The sequence below is a fragment of the Cydia fagiglandana genome, chromosome 22 (genome assembly GCF_963556715.1).
Source record: "Cydia fagiglandana chromosome 22, ilCydFagi1.1, whole genome shotgun sequence".
NCBI lineage: Eukaryota > Metazoa > Arthropoda > Insecta > Lepidoptera > Tortricidae > Cydia > Cydia fagiglandana.
The window spans coordinates 4,596,982-4,616,801 of NC_085953.1; the positions used below are offsets into that span (position 1 = coordinate 4,596,982).

General features: G+C 38.0%; 2 protein-coding genes across 2 annotated transcripts in view; one reads left to right on the top strand and one right to left on the bottom strand.

The window, feature by feature from the left end:
* LOC134675561 (uncharacterized) overlaps positions 1–3,393 on the bottom strand; it is a 51,905-nt gene extending 48,512 nt beyond the window's left edge. Inside the window, exon 1 of the mRNA XM_063533841.1 lies at positions 3,240–3,393. Within this exon, the coding sequence (XP_063389911.1) occupies positions 3,240–3,326 (87 nt within the window). The 5' untranslated portion in view covers positions 3,327–3,393. The remainder of the gene's footprint in view (positions 1–3,239) is intronic.
* A 299-nt stretch (positions 3,394–3,692) lies between these two features.
* The window catches only part of LOC134675660 (rho GTPase-activating protein 190), an 84,382-nt gene continuing 68,254 nt past the window's right edge, over positions 3,693–19,820 (top strand). Inside the window, exons 1-10 of the mRNA XM_063533990.1 lie at positions 3,693–3,801; positions 4,230–4,402; positions 8,931–9,043; positions 11,657–11,801; positions 12,175–12,275; positions 13,609–13,710; positions 14,592–14,834; positions 15,074–15,174; positions 16,079–16,166; positions 18,906–19,033. Coding sequence (XP_063390060.1) covers positions 4,339–4,402; positions 8,931–9,043; positions 11,657–11,801; positions 12,175–12,275; positions 13,609–13,710; positions 14,592–14,834; positions 15,074–15,174; positions 16,079–16,166; positions 18,906–19,033 — 1,085 coding nt within the window. The 5' untranslated portion in view covers positions 3,693–3,801; positions 4,230–4,338. The remainder of the gene's footprint in view (positions 3,802–4,229; positions 4,403–8,930; positions 9,044–11,656; positions 11,802–12,174; positions 12,276–13,608; positions 13,711–14,591; positions 14,835–15,073; positions 15,175–16,078; positions 16,167–18,905; positions 19,034–19,820) is intronic.

A 19,820-nucleotide genomic window follows, 5' to 3' on the forward strand; every position in this document is an offset into this window, starting at 1 on the left:
GAACGTGGCAAAAAACGAATGGGACGACCCTAGACGATACCACCAAAACTGGTGTGGCCGCATGTACTTGTAGCGAGGCGACGAAATCGCGGAGTGAGCCACGCCTGACTAAAGTCCAAATCGTCTCGTACATGGCTGGGCCCAGGAGATGGATGTATAAGTAGCTGAAGATGATGTATGAATTGGGGTTTTATTACTTATTATCAGAGCTCGGCAGGGGTAAGCCATTTTGACGTCACTTATGTCAAGTGTAGTTATTAATATAGATACACCTTAGAAAGAAATATTAAAATAAAACTTTATTAATTATAATTAGACTAAAATGACAATGCCTTATGTACAAATCAACTTTAATTGTAGCATATGGATGGATATACATATTATTTGAAGAGGTTTACTAAAAAACTTCCTATAAAATTCATTTGTTTTAATGGCGACGTAAAGATCTTAGCGGAAAGGCAGCCTAAATAAAATAATTTCTTTAGTTATTAAATTACACCACATATACCATCGAATGACAAGGCATGTCCATGAACAAACTCTGAAAACAGCTCACCCCCGCCGAGCTCTGCTTATTATCTGTACAAATTGCCAGGTAAAAATGTTTTAAAGTTTTTCGAGGAAGGACCACCCAATGAATACTACTTGACAAATTATTAACCCATTCCATTTTTTAAATTCACATGTACTTTATAATTTGAATGTCACTGACAAATTGAATCATCCATCTAACAGTTTTACAATACAAGCATGTTCTTTGGGCGACAATAAATAAATAATATGTACTACATAAGTACCAAATACCTACTTGAAAGCTATCTTAATATCAATTCTGTAAACTTAGTATTTTAATCTTTTGTTAGGATTTATGAAAAGATTAGATAACAATAGAAATGTAACTAAATGGAGTGTAAATGATACACTATTGTCTCTTATGCCCATCTTGAAATTAGGTAAACAATAACAATTAACAATTAGGTAAATAATAAACAAAATATAGTCATCCAGCCAGCCAGCCAGCCAGCCAGCCAGCCAGCCAGCCAGCCAGCCAGCCAGCCAGTTTTCATTATTTTTCTAACACATATTTGATATTCTGCTTAACCCCTCACCATCTAAACAACTCACAGTAAATAACCTCTAGCGGCCCACCATACAAGGAAAATTGGCAATCGAATTTGAATCAACGGTATTAGAAAATAGAGTTGATTCGTTTTGTTTTAAAATCGAACGAAACGAAATAAAAGAAACTCTATTTCATTTCATTAAGATTTAAACTTCATTGGAGGTAATTTGTACTAGTATTAGGACATGGAACCCCAAGAGGAATGGAGTCCAGAATTATTTCATAATTTTTTGTAAGTTGAAGTTATTGTTCATTTTGAACTCAGTAATCTGCCTCTTTTGTGTCAGCATTAGTGCCGGATTAGTGAGATAGTACTTTAGTAGGCCTCCAAAAAAAACTCCTGGTATTGGTTCTAATAAAGAACAGTCCAGTTCAAGAATTGGCCTCAGGCGAACTAAGTTATAATTTTCTTAGTGGTAAACTGTCCCAGTAAAATGAATGATACATATTAAGTGGTTTCATATAGCAGCAAATTCAGCAAAACATTCAGGTTTCATGTCAGGTAAGATTACGCTAATTACTGACAATATAAGTCCAGATTTTTTACAACCAAGGCTAATTGTTGTAATTTTTGTCTTTGGTTTTTATTAGAGATGCACCGGATATCCGGTTACTATCCGGTATCCGGCCTATCCGGCCACTATTTTACTATCCGGCCGGATACCGGATAGTGACCGTCTATCCGGCCGGATACCGGATAGTAGCATTGCTTGATTTTAGAGTAAACAAATTGGATTTAAGAAACAGACACGGTCATAATCGTATTTGTTTATTGTTTTAAAACAATTTAATCATCCACTGACTTGCACGCGCACTCATTTCGAATCTAAAAATGAGTCCGCGCGAACGTTTACTAGGAAACAGGTCAAACCTGCAGAATGCGCACCTGAAAAACCGAAATGTAGGTATAGTTCCGCCGGCCGAATATCCGGCGGCCGGATACCGGATATTCGGCCAGTGTCTAGGCCGGATATCCGGTATCCGGTATCCGGCCAAACAACTATCCGTTGCATCTCTAGTTTTTTTGTTGTTTTCTTGTATTCTTATATTGTAGTTTCACAGTGCCTTAGTTTTTACTGTAATGCTGTTTCACATATTTGAGTAATAAATAAAATAAATAAATAATAATTAGCCTAATAAAAAGTTAGTTAACAAAGTTTTTTTTAGTTTAGATAACTGTCTAAACTAAAAAACGAATGAAGCCAAACATGTATTTTCCATAGAAGTTATATATAAATATACGAAATCTAATCTATACAAAGGTTGTTCGGAAGAAATTGCGTTTTAGAGGTATATCGGCCTGTCATTGACAATTCTTATTTTAGTTTTTATTCTGTATTAATTAGTATTTTGGTGACCAATAAGGAATATTGTATTGCATTTTATCTTAAGTGGAACAGTCTAAGAAGTAATTTAAGTTCCGGGTTAAAAGTTGAATAGGTACTCTGGAGAAAAAATGGTTCCTAATAAACAGCATACTAACTTTGGATCTTGGAATGGTTATGGTGACTGAGACACTGCATTTTATTAAAGTTGGAGTCATGGTCATGTGTTCATTAACCAACAAGATACACAATGTTTCAACAACACAATGTTGTGTGAAGCTATATAATGATGCTCATCATGTAAACAATAACCGGCGGTTTTATCGTCATTATCACCGCATGGAACATCTACGTGACTTCACGCTATAGTGCTATGGCTGTCAAGATTATGATTCACACTATCAAAACTATCAATGCATTACGACGTAAGCAAACTAAAATATAAAATTCAAGTCTAGTAGGAAATTATCACGAAAATCATACAAATAAATGCAATTAAAATGTTATTCCCTAAACAATTACGTGAATTGTATAGACCCCATCGGAGGTCCCAAAGAAAATATATAAGTTTGAAAACATCACGATGCAATATCCATCCAAATACAAAAGACGAGTTATGATAATTTTTACTTCAGACAGTGAAGTATTTCGTCAGAATTCAAGAGTAATCCATCAAAATATATGAAAACAAGAGTTCGAAATAGACAAATATGGCGGCCGTAAAGCGAACTTTACCTTTACGGCGTCGCATTATTCAGACCGATTATGATGATTATAAGAATAAAACTTACCGTATAAAGGTCAATATAATATGATTTGCCTTTGTGTCCACTTGTTTGATTACTTTTCACGTCTTTTCCATCATTTGTAGAAGTCATTTCTCAGGAAAATATCGCGGGGAGACATTTATGCGCTTGTGTTTTCCGTGGAGCTGTCAAAGTCAATGTTGCAAGTTGCAATATTTAAAAACAATAAACTCAAATAAGTTGCGTTCAGTCAGAGTGAAAATTATGGCTGCTTTTAGAATACCAAAGCTTTGTAATCATTTTACAAATAAACTAGGAAGTTTTTGACTCTTCAATAGAATTATTCAAATGTGAATAGTCCTCGTATTTCCTTGAGTTCATTTCGCCTGTCGGATTCAATTGTTTAAAATACAATCATTGCCTATAAATTGATAAAAAAGGAAATAATTTGTCAATGGATTTTTATATTGAAATTTCATTATGTTGGCTATACTTCAGTACAAAGCAAAGCTGTCTGTCGCAGATATTACAGCATTTTTCTTTTAAATCAATCTTCATTTTCTTGTGCTAAAATGTGAAATAAACTTTACATGAAAGTTTGAATTATGTATGTGTTTAGTCCACGGTATTTGTCTGTTGTACTTATTAATTTTTACTTACCATAACTGCTCTAATTGGATCTGTCAAAGTGTAGGAGTTTGTGGCGAACACAATAAATTAATGCTCTATCATTCCATCTGATGGAGTATTTTGTGTCGTTATAGTCATTCTCATCGCTTAATTAACATCCAGATAGTTTCGTAACGCGCACACGTTGTTAAATAGTAGGGCGTGTGTGTACGATACACGACACATCTGGTGATCATTCGGCACAACATTTTAACGCATACTTGTATTTCTAGTTTATTTAATCATCCTATCTATCGCAGATAGTTGTAAATACGCATTAATTATGGACTAAATCTAACTCTCATTCGATTTGTGTTAGTGAATATATATTTTTAACATATTAACATTGTATTTACACACTTGCAGCCTTCCATATAAATAATTTGAGATATTTTGAATAAATAGTGTTGTGATGAGTGTTCCAAGTTATTTTGATCATTCCTTGCACTATATTTTTGAGTGATAAGGCTGTAAAATGGCAAAGAAGTCTGAGAACACCGGTGGGAAGCTGATCACTGTATCTGTAGTTGGACTTTCTGGTAAGTACTATAATAAGAATTAACATATACTTAATTATTATCTTCATTATATCACATATTTGTTATATATTAGTCTGGGAACATATCCTTAGCAGATGTAGTGTTGTAAACACAGGCTTGGTGTTTTCTTTGTAAAAGATAAGAGTAGTATTAAAAGGAAAATATTCAAACCAAATTTTTGCACAGTGAATGCAGACTATTGAAACTTCCTTCCAATTATTCTTTGTTGGCTGTGACTAAATGTGATGTTCTGAAGAAATATTTGGGACATGTTCTATGATTATTACATGGTCACAATTTCCTTTTTGGCCAGGACACCAAGCTTCAAATGGGGACATGTCCTGGGGTACAGGGATACATGGCAACCCTACTTTCTACTTTCACTAATCCTTTTGTGCACACATGTGTAGACTTATAACTTAGCTCTAAACTGATAGCTGGGCATTTCCTTCTAACTTGTACCTTAAAGCGTGACTTAAGTTGTGTTTCAGCAATGTCTAAATGAAATATCTAACCGTTACATTCCTGACAAAATGTATGGCATTTGACATTGACCGTCAGTTTTGTAACAATTGCTAACCGGCTGTTAATGGTACACAGTTAAGTTAAAATGCCCAGCTAATATTGTATTTCCTGCAATTGTCTGTAACTTGTTTTGGGAGCTAAATAAATAAAATAAAAATCTAATAAAGATCTAAACATACAATGTTTACAAATTCTAACAATCTCTGTTTACGCTGCATCACACATACTGATAAAAACCATGAATGGTAGATAAAAACTGAGAACTGTTATCTCATGGCCTTGAACTAAACCTGTTCTTATGTGAATCATAGCTATTATGTATGTAAACATAAGATAGATATCCTGTTCTGGTATTATTTCTGCATGAGATAATTTATGATGGAATTTGCAATTTATTTACCTCATGCCACCCAATGTACATTAGGATGTACAGTCAGTTTCGATATAATGTCAACCTTAATTAACCTGTCCTCTCCCACAGCTCAAATCTGAGCCACAAAAGGTTAGTGACCTTTCATACAAAAAAAATGTTGTTTGTATGAAAGGTCACTAACCTTTGTGGCTCAGATTTGAGCCGTGGGAGAGGACAGGAAACAAAGTAGGTAGCATTTCATTTGCCTCGTAAAATTTTCTAAAAAATGAAATTGAACCTAATTGAAAATACAACAAGATTCTAACTTCCTTGGCTATAATTTTGTGGTGGGCTTAGGGTTTGCAATCCGGATCCGAAATGTATGAAATTATCCGGATCTGGATCCGGATCCGCGGATCTTCCCATACATTTCGGATCCGTCGTGCAAACCCTAGGTGGGCTGCATGAGGTTAAATTATATAAATACTAGCGACGCACCTCAGCTTCACAGTCACACGGTGTTAGCAAATTATACCTTCCTCAAGAATCACTATATGGTGATAATGATAATGGTGATTAATAAAAACTATCCTATGTCCTTCCTCAAACCACTAAACTATCTCCATACAGATTTCATCTAAATTGGTTAAGCAGTTTGGTAATTATTATGTAAATGGCATTTTTTGCTATTTTCTTAAATAACTTCAAAACTGTTTATCCTAAAATGATAAACAAATATGTTTGAGAATCTCACAATGAGCTCTTTCATTTGACATATAACATGATATATGTAGTTTGAAAAAAAAAATATTTATTAATTTTCTCATTTACCCCCCAAAAGTGGCCCCCATGTTTAGAATTCATTTGTTTACGTTACATGTCCGTTTTTGGGTCACAAACTTACATATGTGTAGTAAATTTCAAGTTAATTGGCCCAGTAGTTTCAGAATAAATACACTGTGACAGACGGAGAAACAGACAGACGCACAAGTGATCCTATAAGGGTTCTGGTTTTTCCTTTTGAGGTGCGGAACCCTAAAAATCATCATCATCATCATCATCTCAGCCATAAGACGTCCACTGCTGAACATAGGCCTCCCCTTTTGGGGGGTGAATGCCATAATCGCCACGCTTGGCAGGCGGGTTGGCGATCGCAGTCGAGTACACCGAATTTGAGGGACGCTGCTGCCCGTCCACCGGTGGTCATGGACGTAATTTAAGGACATACCCGGGACCCTAAAAATAATAAAATCATATTACCTAACCTATTTCAATTTAAGAAATTGTTTCTTACATTACGGCCTTATTTCTATAATAAATCTTAATAGAACCCACAAAGTATATCCAATGCACCACAAAGGAAGCCCAAATCAGTAATAATAGCCGCACGGCTTGCACAACCATTGTTGTCCTATCTGTTATCAACACCTCTCCTTCCGCCGTTTTGTTGTGGTGGGAAGGATACTGTTTTCAATAAAGATATTGTGACACTTTAGTACTTTAGAACAAGTATAACTACTTAGTATGAGTATAAGTACTTGTGTTTACTATAACACTTTAAACTCTCGCGTTTTGTACACATATTCAATTACACAAACGGGTCTACCGCGATATAATTTCATTGTTTTTACCTTTAATTCCGACGTTTCAGCTGAGTTGCACCAGCTGTGGTCACGGAAAGACTGACGTCCCAACAAATGTCAACAGAGATATTAATAAAACAACACTAAACTACCCGAAATTATTATTATTATTATGAGCCTATATTGTCCCACTGCTGGGCAAAGGCCTCCCTCTTATTTCTCCACGTATCCCTATCACCTGAAGTCTCCCACCAGTCTCTCTCATAGGTGTCAAGCTCGTCCCGCCATCTCCGACGAGGTCTGCCGTGACGCCTTACAGTCCGTGGGACCCAGCGGGTGGCTGTTTTCGCCCACAGATCATCCGGCATACGGCAGACGTGTCCCGCCCAGTCCCATTTAAGCTTGGCGGCAGTTTCAGCTACGTCAGTGATTCGCGTTTTGGAGCGTAGTATTGTATTTTTAATGCGATCGGTCAATTTCACGCTCAAAATACTACGCTCCATGGCCCGCTGACAAACCTTGAGTTTGGATTTTTGAACTTTTGTCAAAGACCAAGTCTGCGCTCCGTAGGTAAGGATGGGGAGAATGCACATGTCCATGAGTTTTCTTTTTAGCGGTATAGGAAGGTTTCCCTTCATGTACTCCTTCATAGACCAAAAGCTCTTCCAGGCATTATCGGTCCGTCTTGCGACTTCTTTGTCTTGCCGTGCCTGGAAGGAGACTATTTGGCCAAGGTATATATACTCATGGACATATTCTATTTCTCTCCCATCTATTCCTATTCTTATTGGTGCACTATTGGTCATGAGCTTAGTCTTTGACATGTTCATCACTAATCCAACCTCAAGGCTTGCCCTGCTTAGGTCCTGTAGCATGTCGCAGAGGTCGGTAGCTGAAGATGAGAAGAGGACTATGTCGTCGGCGAAACGCAGATTGGTTAACTGCCTTCCGTCGACGCCAATGCCCCTCTGTTCCCATCCTGCCGCCAGCTTCCGGAATACTTGCTCAAGGGTACTGTTAAACAATTTGGGGGACAGAGGATCGCCTTGCTTGACGCCCTTGCTTATGTTAAAGGAGGGTCCGGGAGACTGCAGTTTGATACTGGCGGTGCTAGAGGCATAGATATTGCGGATAAGGTGAACATACGTGGATTCTATGCCTTGGTCTTGTAGTGCATCAAATATGGATGTGTGGGTTATACTGTCAAAAGCTTTCCTGTAATCTATAAAGGCTAAATAAAGAGGGAGGTCAAATTCGTGATACTTTTCAATTAATTAGTTTATAAAAATGTGACTACAGCTCCGTGACCACAGCTGGTGCAACTCAGCTGAAACGTCGGAATTAAAGGTAAAAACAATGAAATTATATCGCGGTAGACCCGTTTGTGTAATTGAACTTGTGTTTACTGTTATGTGATACATTCAGTGGGGCATAGTTGTACAATTGTACAATTTTGTTACGATGAAAACTTTAGTTTTGCAATCAAATGGACATCAGTTCAATATTTTTCTCATGGGATACAGCTATTACATATCTAAATAGTGTACCGTGCGCGTTGGAGGGTCTGCCATCTTGTGGCCTGAATCGAAAACATATGTGCACATGTACATTGCCAAAGCAAGTGCTACCATCTACCGTTCTCATCGGTACGTTTCCTTGTGCATAGTAGGTTCTGCTATCTTGTGGGCTACATCGGAAGCATAAACAACACGTTTAGTGTGGGCGATGGGTATTTAAGAATACAAAATAATTGTAAGGTTTACCGCAAAACACGGCAATGAACCGTAGTGAAAAGTCGTTAAAACCGTCTAGAAGGCGATGGATTATCCATTTTTAGGGTTCCGTACCCAAAGGGTAAGGGTTCGGGACCCTATTACTAAGACTCCGCTGTCCGTCTGACTGTGTGTCAACAGTTGAAATTTTCACATTGATGTATTTCTGTTGCCTCTATAACATCAAATCCTAAAAAAATTTAAGTGGGGCTCCCATACTCCCATACACAAACGTGATTTTTTTGGCGTTTTTTTGCGTAATTGGCCGGTCTTTTAATTCTCAATGTTATCCGCAGGCACGGAGAAAGAAAAGGGGCAGCTGGGAGTGGGCAAGTCGTGTCTCTGCAACAGATTCGTCCGCACCCACGCCGACGATTACAACGTTGACCACATTTCCGTGCTCAGTCAGGTAATAGCCGCTTTACATTGGTCTGCTTGAAGTAAATTAAGTCAGCCACAGCACTGCCTACTGCTTTTTAAAACCTAAAGCTGGCCATATACACTAGGGTACGACTGCGCAGTTTTACCTGTACCAGGCCTATGGAACTCTCCGCGCGAGCTCGGATTTATACCTACGCATCTGCTCCCGTTCACGGTAGAAAAGCAAGCCAGTTGGTTGCCAGACGCGCTTACGTACGCACGTCACCGCGCGCCCTACTATCAATTTTTACGATGGTTACAAGCTACGTAGTAGGTACCTACTTACTATTGAATTTCTTTAATTAAACATGTAATGTTTATTATCTATGACAAATGTATAGTTTTAGATATCTATCTAAGGCCTGATTCGAATTCAATCTGCCAAATTGAAAACCCTATTAATGGTACTGAAGCTAGCTGAATCAAGATTTGTTTTTCCATAATTTATTGAAAATTTGTTTAAAAATTGTTATTTATAAGTAAATTCATCATTTTCCATTTCTTCCCGCTCCTGTCGTTAGTTTTGTTGTATGCCCTCCATCATACATCCGACAGTGTTTTTTGACAGTTTCTTAGTTTGAGTCCTATCAAGAACAATGTTTATTTTGAAATATTATATTGCATATAGTTTTTGTTGTTTTAACGAACTAATTCCTTGGACACTCCACTCCATACCGTTCAATAGGTCAATACTGTGGGACTTTGTTGAATCAAGTTTTTTGGTCCGATTTCGAGGGTACTGGCTTAAGCATGCTGATTGCCTCATAAACATCGTGGATCATCTCCAAATATTATCAAAGTAATATTGGAAATCCGCATTATTAAACTAAAGCTGCGAACCGTTTCTTTTAGTGATGTTGGTGTCGATTTCTCTGTCGAAAAGTAACCAATGCCCGGTAACTGACACCACATCGACGAAATTCCTGATACGCCAGATATTTGAAGATATGTCTAGATCCTCATTGTTTCATGGATATTGCAATGAAATTACCTTTCAGTATTGGTATAATATTAGGTAACAGGTTATGTTGGAAATTAGTTATGTGCAAGTTTCTTCCATACTTATCAAGTTTTTGACAGCAATTTGGCGCCTAATTAAAAAGACGGCGGCGTTTATTTGATTTTTTTGATCATCTTAGAATTGATAAAAAAAAAATTTTTTGGTATAATAATTTTGTGATTCTGATAATTATAATGTCGTAGTGTATATATAAAGTAAGCTAGAAAATATCCAAGAAAAATCACTCTGAATTTGTCAAATTTGTTTCGAATCAGGCCTTATTTGAAATAGGTAGCAAATTTTTAATTCATTTTGGTAAATGTTTATTTTAACGACAGTAAGTTAACTTTACACCGGAAAGTGCCTACTAATTTTTGCTCTGGTTAACTTATAATTAAGTAGTAGTAGTAGTAAAACACTTTATTGTACAAAAAACAAAACAAAACAGGAAAAATAACATTCTTCATTAGTACAAAGGCGAACTTATCCCTTTAAGGGATCTCTTCCAGTTAACCTTTGAATAACAAATACCTGTATTCATGGGGTTTCTATTATTTTACTTTATTGTGTAACATTAAACTAATTCTTGCTGGGATTATTGCGCGGTTTATAAAACGGCGTAAACACTGCGGTTACTGCAGGGACATATGACCTTTTAAAATGACTATTTCGCAAACACTAAGGCATAATTGGAATATTAGGTATAATTTAAGATTTAGCTTTCCTTTTATTTCACTCCGCTGTTTAAGTAGATATTTATTTATCATTTCTAAGCGTCAGTAACCCTAGCGTTGTGCCGGTGCACGCGGTGCGGGGAGCGGCGCGTTGAAGGTCACTCCATTGTATTTTTGTGTAGGTATCAAAACGGTAGGTATTTGCGTTTTGTTTGAGAGATAAGTATCTGTTCGTAAGAACTATTATATAATCTGTGCCTGTACCACATAAATAATAGCACTAGATACAGAAGATTCACTCTCTAACAAAACGCGTCTGTTACGAATAGGACGCTAGGTGGCGACAGTGCCACGCGCGGCTTATAGCTAGCCACCAAAATTGGTGTGGGACGGATGTAACTTGTAGCTACTTACCTGTTGCAAAGCGACGAAATCGCGGAGTAAGCCTGCCTGTGCGGATCAACTGTGCACAGTTGATGCTGGTTAGAAAACTGCACAGTCGAAAGCCACATACGCTACTTATACCTGTGCAGTTGGCAAAACTGCGCAGGCATACCCTGGTATGGCCAGCTTAAGAAAGATCGACGCTATACACCTATAGTGGAACATAGACAAAAACGCTCCGGTGCTTGGAGATATTTCCACCTGCCGTACGTATTGAAGCATTTCTGCCTTTGTGGCTTAATTTTCAAATAAGTCAAAGGGTTAACGGGCTGGAGTAGGCACTAAACTGCGCGGAAATCAAGGGGAAAGGTCCAGCACTGGGACACTCAAATCTGCCAGTAAAAATAAGATTCTGTGCACGTGACTTATATGACTTACTGAGGTATGAGATCGGTTCGAACGATCGCAGCTCGCTGAGTCGCGGTGTGTCAAATCTCACAAATAATTGCAAGTGTATTTATACTAATGTCATTTGTTTTTACAGTCCGATTTCAGCGGTCGTGTGGTCAACAATGACCACTTTTTATACTGGGGCAGCGTCCAAAAAGATAATGAAGAACAAGAGTATAGATTCGAGATCGTCGAGCAAACGGAGTTTGTTGACGATGCCTGCTTTCAGCCGTTTAAAGGTACGTACATATGTGCATTTTTTGGAGTATTAAAATACCAATGTTTTTTTTAATACCATGCAGATGGTAAGCGATTACTGTAGCGTGAAGAACTCCAAGGGTATATATTTCTTATGCTCTAAATTTCAAGTGAGATTAAAAATCACATCTTCATACAAATAATGAGAAGTCCGATATTTGTTATTTTCTAATCGGTATCCACGAGTGCTTCCAAAATAATTTATGACGATTTATGCACTTTAATCAACTTTTGTTCGCATATCATTATTACTCTATCAGTAGTGCAAGACATAACATTGTTGCTAAGTAGGTACCTTCTTTAATTGGTACTGTTATTATACTATAAATATAACACTCCCATTTCTGTGCGCAGTCGGCAAAACGGAGGCTTATGTCAAACGATGTGTGGCCACGAAACTGCAATCAGCAGAAAAACTCATGTACGTCTGCAAGAACCAGCTCGGCATTGAGAAGGTAAGACTTAGGATTGTCGATACAGAGGTAAAATAAACTAAATGTAAATACTAAACTAAATTAATAACTAGCTTAAATCTAAAATAGGCATTGAGGCATTGTACCAAGGATGCAGAAATCGCGAAGCGTCTGGTTGACGTAACTGGTGACCGAAGAGCTGGCGGCTTCCTCGCACAACGTATCAGCATTGCGATACAACGAGGAAATGCCACCAGCTCTTCGGTCACCAGTTACGTCAACCAGACGCTTCGCGATTTCTGCAAATTATTCATTAAATCTTCGATGAATATATTTCATCTTTCATTCAATCATAGTTATATTTAAGTGGCTTCCAATAACCTTTGTTCTTTAAGTTGCTTTTCTCGCGTTTTTTTATTACTCATCGTATTTTACAATAAACCTTATTTAGGTAGGTAATTCGCCAGTAATTAGCCACTGTTAGTAATTGCCACCAAATGAATTCTATTCACCTATAAACAGAGTTAAATTTATTTTAGTATAAGGTTTCAATACTTTCAATTCAATAACTGGCCAGCCTTCAATAACTAGCCGACTTATATTAAAATGAATTCTGTTTATAAGGTCAATAGGTCCAGCATAGACTAGGAATCCTCTAGACCGAGCAAAGTCGCGCTACCCCCTCTGCCACGCATACGGTAATTTTACTCCATGTTCGAGTCTAAAGTGTCTTTTTGTGACGTCCGTGTCTTTGAACGGACCAATCACGGCACGGGACTTCGCTCACCTCGTCCCGCGCACCCCCGCATTTTTGGCATCATCGGTTGCATGAAATAATTGCTCTAAACTCGGTCTAGAGGATTCCTAGTCTAGGTTCAGTTACTAAAACCGGCCAGTTACTAGCGAATTACCCTATTATAACTTACAGAGTTCTAATAGATATTTTTACGCGATAAAGTCCCGTTTAGGTAAAATTAATAATCGAAAATCGTGAATACCTTTAGTCCATACAATGCAGGCAGTCATAAAAGTTCATTCATTCATTCATCTCAGCCATAAGACGTCCACTGCTGAACATAGGCCTCCCCCTTGGACCTCCATTCGTACCCGTTGGAAGCGACCCGCATCCAGCGTCTTCCGGCGGCCTTAACAAGGTCGTCCGTCCATCTTGTGGGTGGACGTCCTACGCTGCGCTTGCTAGTCCGTGGTCTCCTCGAGCGCTTTTCGACCCCATCGGCCATCTTCTCTGCGCGCAATGTGGCCTGCCCATTGCCACTTCAGCTTGCTAATCCGGTGACTTTAGTTCGTCTACGGATCTCCTCATTTCTGATTTGATCACGCATAAAAGTTACTAATATCTTATTATATTTTATAGGAATACGAACAACGGACTATACCGGATGGGAAGCTGTCCGTAGACGGATTTCTGTGCGTCTATGATGTCAGCCTCGTGCCGGGCCGGAGCTGGGAGAAGCAGGTATTATATTAAACACATCACAAACACTCTAATAACTAAAGCATTTATTACAACAATCATAAGTAATACATAGGCAAAGGGTTAGGTAAGACCTATGTAGGTAGGGTAGAAAAGGGGTTTCAGTCGATGTGTGGAAGGGCACCGTCGTCGAACCCAAGCCACCTGGCGGTGGACTTAAACCGGTGGCGTGTCCCTCGGATGCACATGCAGGTGGCGCGTATAACGGCGATAAAACACATCATAAAACTATAAGAAATAAAATACTTATGACATAAATATACTAAAAAATGAGGCCGCAGAATAATAAAACGTAGAAAGTAAGTACATGCAACCAATGGTAATATAATAACCAATGGGACCGTGCGCGTTGGAGGGTCTGACATCTTACGGCCTGAATCGGAAACATGTGTGCACATGTACATTGCCAAAGCAAGTGCTACCATCTACCGTTCTCGTCGGTACGTTTCCTTGTGCATAGTAGGTTCTGCCATCTTGTGGGCTACATCGGAAGCATAAACCACAACGCCTCGCGCCAAAAATCTAACGGCTCATATGCAGCCCCCTACAGTTAATGAACGGGGCCCATAGTATTCTGACAATGTTTCTATACATTCCTTTATCACTCTTTTACTTGATTACTATAGCGAAGGAGATGGCAGTCGTATTTTAGCTTAGGGTGGTAGTCCATCTGTCCAATATCTAAAGAAATTGGACAGGTGGAATACTAGCCTTGAATATTTAACAGGCTAGCGTAATGGAATAGGTTTCTAACTGTCCCCAGGCTTAACTAATCTAAATCTTGAGAATGGTTTTGACCATGCTTCTTCAGAAAAGATACAAAAAATATTTTTTTGTTCCAACTTATACTTTATTTCCCACAGAACGAAAGCCTAGCCACAATTCTACAAAACATCATCAAACTGAAGAAACCCGTTGTCCTGGTCACCTCAAAGAACGACGAGGCCTGCGAGCAAGGCGTCCGAGAGGCCGAAAGACTGGTTCAACGAAAGGAGTTCAAAGGATGCATACCTATTGTCGAGACCTCAAGTCATGACAATGTTAATGTGGATCAAGCTTTCTTCCTACTGGCTCAGATGGTTGACAAATGCAAGGCGAGGATCAAGGTAAGAACTCTTATGTTATACTGATATGGTGTTAGCGAGGCCGAAAGACTAGTTCAAAGGGTGTATACATATTCGAGACCTCAAGTATAGACGGAGACGGACGGAGTGACTTTGTTTTAGCTTATAATAGTGGTATTGTTTTCAAACAGGGGGTTAGGGAAAAATCGACTCGGAGAGATTCAATCCCAACAGTGAGTTTTTTTTGTACCTATTATAACCATTATTATTTTCGATGGCAGGTGGCCAACTATGCCGAGGCCCTGCGGATAAGGAGAGAGACCTTGGACTTCGTGACGGAGGCTTTCACGCAACTCATCAGGATACACGTCCAGGACCATAAGTAAGTTCAACCTTATCGCCTTTCTATAGTTCGTTTATTAGCAATACAAAAATACTACCCGATCTTGACGTGATTTTAATTGAAAAACGCTTTTTAAAAATCAGTAACTATTACTTATGAAAGCAAAATAATGTAAATAATCGTATATGATTCATAATTGTTACATATTTTCCGTGATTTATTTTTCAAAAGTGTTTTTCAACAAAACGACACGTTAATATTGTTTACTTACCTATTTTTTCTAATGCTAAAAAACGAACTATATTGTATTTTGTTTTGCATGAACATTTAAGTTTTTCTTACTGGTACTTGCCACTCCATAAGTACGATCTTTTTGCCGATAAAAAATGTACGTACTTTCAACATTGATAGTTGTAAAATAGAAGAGAAAACTGGTCAAATTATACAGACTTACTTAAAAATTTGTTCACATATAACAATTTTACCGAATTCATTTTAGTTCTCGCATGGCATGACTATAGCTACATTCATATGGGGCATTATTTATGAAAAGGGACCTTATTATCGATGACGCATACGCCACACAGCGTCGCGTGGCATTGTATTTATATCGGAATATCGTTAATAATGGCGTAAGCGCCATCGACAATAAGGTCCCTTTTCATAGATAACGTCACATATTTTATAAGACCAAAAATACTATACCATACCATACCATACCATAATAATTTACTCTCAATTGCTCAAAGGTTGACTGGAAGAGATCCCTTATAGGGATAAGTTCACCTTTGTACATTATATATATTTTTTGTTCCATTGTAATTTAACCTGTCTTATGTACAATAAAGTGTTTACATACATACATACCATACCATATTTTAAAAGAAAAAAATAGGTGCATGTTTTCATCAATTACCTACATATTTATATTTGCTTTTCTCAGAGAGATGTGGTCCGCAGTCAGTAAGAGATTGTGCCATCATCCAGAGTGGGTGAAATTTGTGCAGCAGTTTGGAAACGACGGCACCCAGGTACATTTATGTTTATCAAAAAAAATATCGGCATTCTTACAATATAAGGATCGTGCGCGTTTAGCGGAAGCAGTTATAAAGTTGACCCAAAATTTTTTTATTAAGCTATGAGCTTCATCACATATGTTCCTTGAGTAATTCTAAGCATTTCAAGCCTGGGAGGCAATAAGAAATGTGTGTCTACTCGGATTTGTAATGGATTCAAACTTTCAACCCCTTTTTAACCCTGTTAGGGGATGAATTTTACAAAACGCTGAAATTACTTTTCCTGTCTTTTAATAATATCCCCAAATACAAAGATTCAAGTCCCGCGTTCGAAATTTTTTTTGATATCCATACATATCCAAACTTTCAACCGCTTTTTCACCACCTTAGGGGATGAATTTTCGAAAACGCTGAAATTAGTTTTCTTTTATTTTAATAATATATCGTTTTACGAAGTTTCAAATTCCTAGCTTAAAATAAAACTTGAACCCCATACAAACTTTCATCCCCTTTTTAACCCCCTTAGGGGTTGAATTTCTCAAAATCGCTTCTTATCTCTTGTACACTTTATAAATGTAATCTAGTGTGCAAATTTCAACTTTCTATCTTTTGTAGTTTCGGCTCCGCGTAGCAAAAATCTCCAACCAAATTTTTCACCTTTTTACGTTTTTCTTGTAAAATTACTATGAAACTGAAAAAAACAAATATCAGCAATCAATTCTACGTCTTTGGTTTATACGAAAATGATACCAAACTTACCCTAGTTCCCACCAGGATCAGAATAGATTTTTTTTAAAGATGACGGGTGGCGGCCGTCTTTGTACCCCACCCTCCCCCCAACCCCAGGCTAGAAATGCTTAGAATTACTCAAATATCAGATGTGATGAAGCTCATAGCTTAATCAAAATTTTTTGGGTCATGTATGGCAGCGTTACATAACTGATTCCAGTAGTTGGAGGGTCTGCCATCTTGTGACCTGAATCGGAAACCTATGTGCACATGTACATTGCCAAACACTTAGGGTCGGTTGCACCAAACTCTTCGTATCGTTAAAGAGTGCGCTATAGTACATTATTGTCGAGGCTCGGAAGTAGCTACTTGCAGGCTGAGGATTCGTTTTAAACGGACGACCTTGGGAGTCCGTTTAATTGAATCCGAAGCCAGCAAGTAGACTTCCAGCCGAGTCATATACAGGGCGTCCCACGGCGATGCCACATGGAGGGAAAGTACCTTAAATATCATAGATAGCATATTTTGCTGAAAGAAGACTTCATTTTATTTTTAAAACTTAGTTAAATTGCATTCATACTTTTTTAATTTTTTTGAAAAAAAAATGTATGGAAAAAAATTATCGCGTCATTGGAGGAAAAGTACCTTAATTATTGTAAATGAACATCTTACTGAAAGAAGACATTATTTCGATTTAAAAAAACAAGTTGAATTGCATTTTAAATAATTTCATGGTTAAACCGGGAATCGAACCCGCTACACGAGAAAAAAAAATACCTTGTAGCTTTGTCATACCGATCGAAAGGCTTCAATGTGAGAATTATTTTTTTGGTACAAGGTATTTTTTTTCTCGTGTAGCGGGTTCGATTCCCGGTTTAACCATGAAATTATTTAAAATGCAATTCAACTTGTTTTTTTAAATCGAAATAATGTCTTCTTTCAGTAAGATGTTCATTTACAATAATTAAGGTACTTTTCCTCCAATGACGCGATAATTTTTTTCCATACATTTTTTTTCAAAAAAAATTAAAAAAGTATGAATGCAACTTTACTAAGTTTTAAAAATAAAATGAAGTCTTCTTTCAGCAAAATATGCTATCTATGATATTTAAGGTACTTTCCCTCCATGTGGCATCGCCGTGGGACGCCCTGTATAGTGCTTTTCTCAAAAATGGTGCAAGAAATATAAATATCATAGAAATATTTTACAAAAGCAACATTCTTACGTAAATATTTTCACAGAACAAAGCCCTTGCCGCCTTTTTATTTTTTTTAATAAAAAAATAGAAGTGTATTTTTCTGCCGAAAATACGCCAACCTATTTGAGACAGCTAAATAGTCGCGGTACTAATCATCTGTTTGGCTGTTTAATGGGCCTGTGCCTTCATTTGATATGGCCATTTCAACTTTTAAAAAGTTTGGAACTCGACAAATAATGGAATTTGTATGCAACATTGCAGTCCTAAAATCGAGACTGCAATGTTTTTAACTTTTTAATTTTTGACTGACCATAAACTCCGCGCTTTGCGACCTATTTTTTACACGGCAAAGTCGACTTTGACGTCCATTTTTGAGAAAAATTTTTATGTATGGAAAGTTTCTTAGTAAAGCGCCGGGGCGCGCCGGCTGACGTTGATCAGTCTGTCAAGTGTGGTTGGTGCAACTGGCCCTTAAAGCAAGTGCTTCCATCTACCGTTCTCGTCGGTACGTTTGTGCCTAGTAGGTTCTGCCATCTTGTGGGCAAAAATCTGACGGCTCCTATGCTGCCCCCTATAGTTCATGCACGGAGCCTATGAAAAAAATTAAAATAAAATAAAATCATTTTATTTCAAGTTTTCGCTCATATCACACTTACATAATATGTATAAATAGAGATCATAATGACTCTTTTTAAAGCCCCCCATTCACTCTCCTACCTTGTAGTCCGCCTCATTGGGTAGGATTGTGTATGGGGGTCGCGGACTACGTGCCGTCCTACAACACCCAATTAGGATGCCTCTAATACAACACATACTTTATTTGTAGGTGGTTTTCCGTCGCCATGTTCGAAGGCTGAAGGAAGAGAAGTCGGCCAAGAAGCTTCGCAAACAACTGGCCAAGCTTCCCCAAGTGCTGGCGCGAATGCAACTTCCCACTGAAGAGTTGAATGAGAAGTAAGTTACTGCCATTTCCATTTATCTTCATATCATTCAACTTACCATTTACTGCAACTGAGTTTTTTTTTGTAACGTTTCCCGCTACAGTTACAAGCGTCCACAGGCTAACCCTGTAGCCCGGGCGTAAGAATACGGCTACGGTATCCCCTGCCTGTCGTAAAAGGCGACTAAAAGGGGTTCTCGGGGTCGGAGACGGTCGCAGCTAGGGACTGCGACAAAAAAAAAAGAGGGGACCCACAAAGGGGCGTAGCGCTAGGACGGCACTGGCGCGTTCATTGGAGATCCCAGAGCCGTCCGAAATGCGCCGAGCAGGGCTCTGAAACGGTATTTTTAAAAAACCCCCAAATAGACCAATATTTCCAATTATTTTATGCTCTTTACGTTAGACTGGATCATGTATTTAGGTAACGAATTTGTGTTATCAGATTGTCCAATTAAAAAAGAAATAATAAACCAAAGAACGAAAAAGAACGTAATAATACCGGTATTTTTGTATGGAGCAAAAACCGGTTTCCGAGCCCTGGCGCCGAGGAGGACTACTGGGAAATAAAAAAAAGGCTAACCTAACCTTCAACCGGACTCTACATCGAGATCATTCACGACATGATATGATCAATTCTAAGACCTGCAGCGGTATTATAGTCGCGTTTTTATCACCTGTCGTTTTATGCGTCACTTTCGCACCTACATACTTGTTAGAACGTGATAGGCATGGTGACAAATGATAAAACCCTTGTGGCCACGATTTATATACCACTACGTGTTATGATTTTAGTTTTAAACG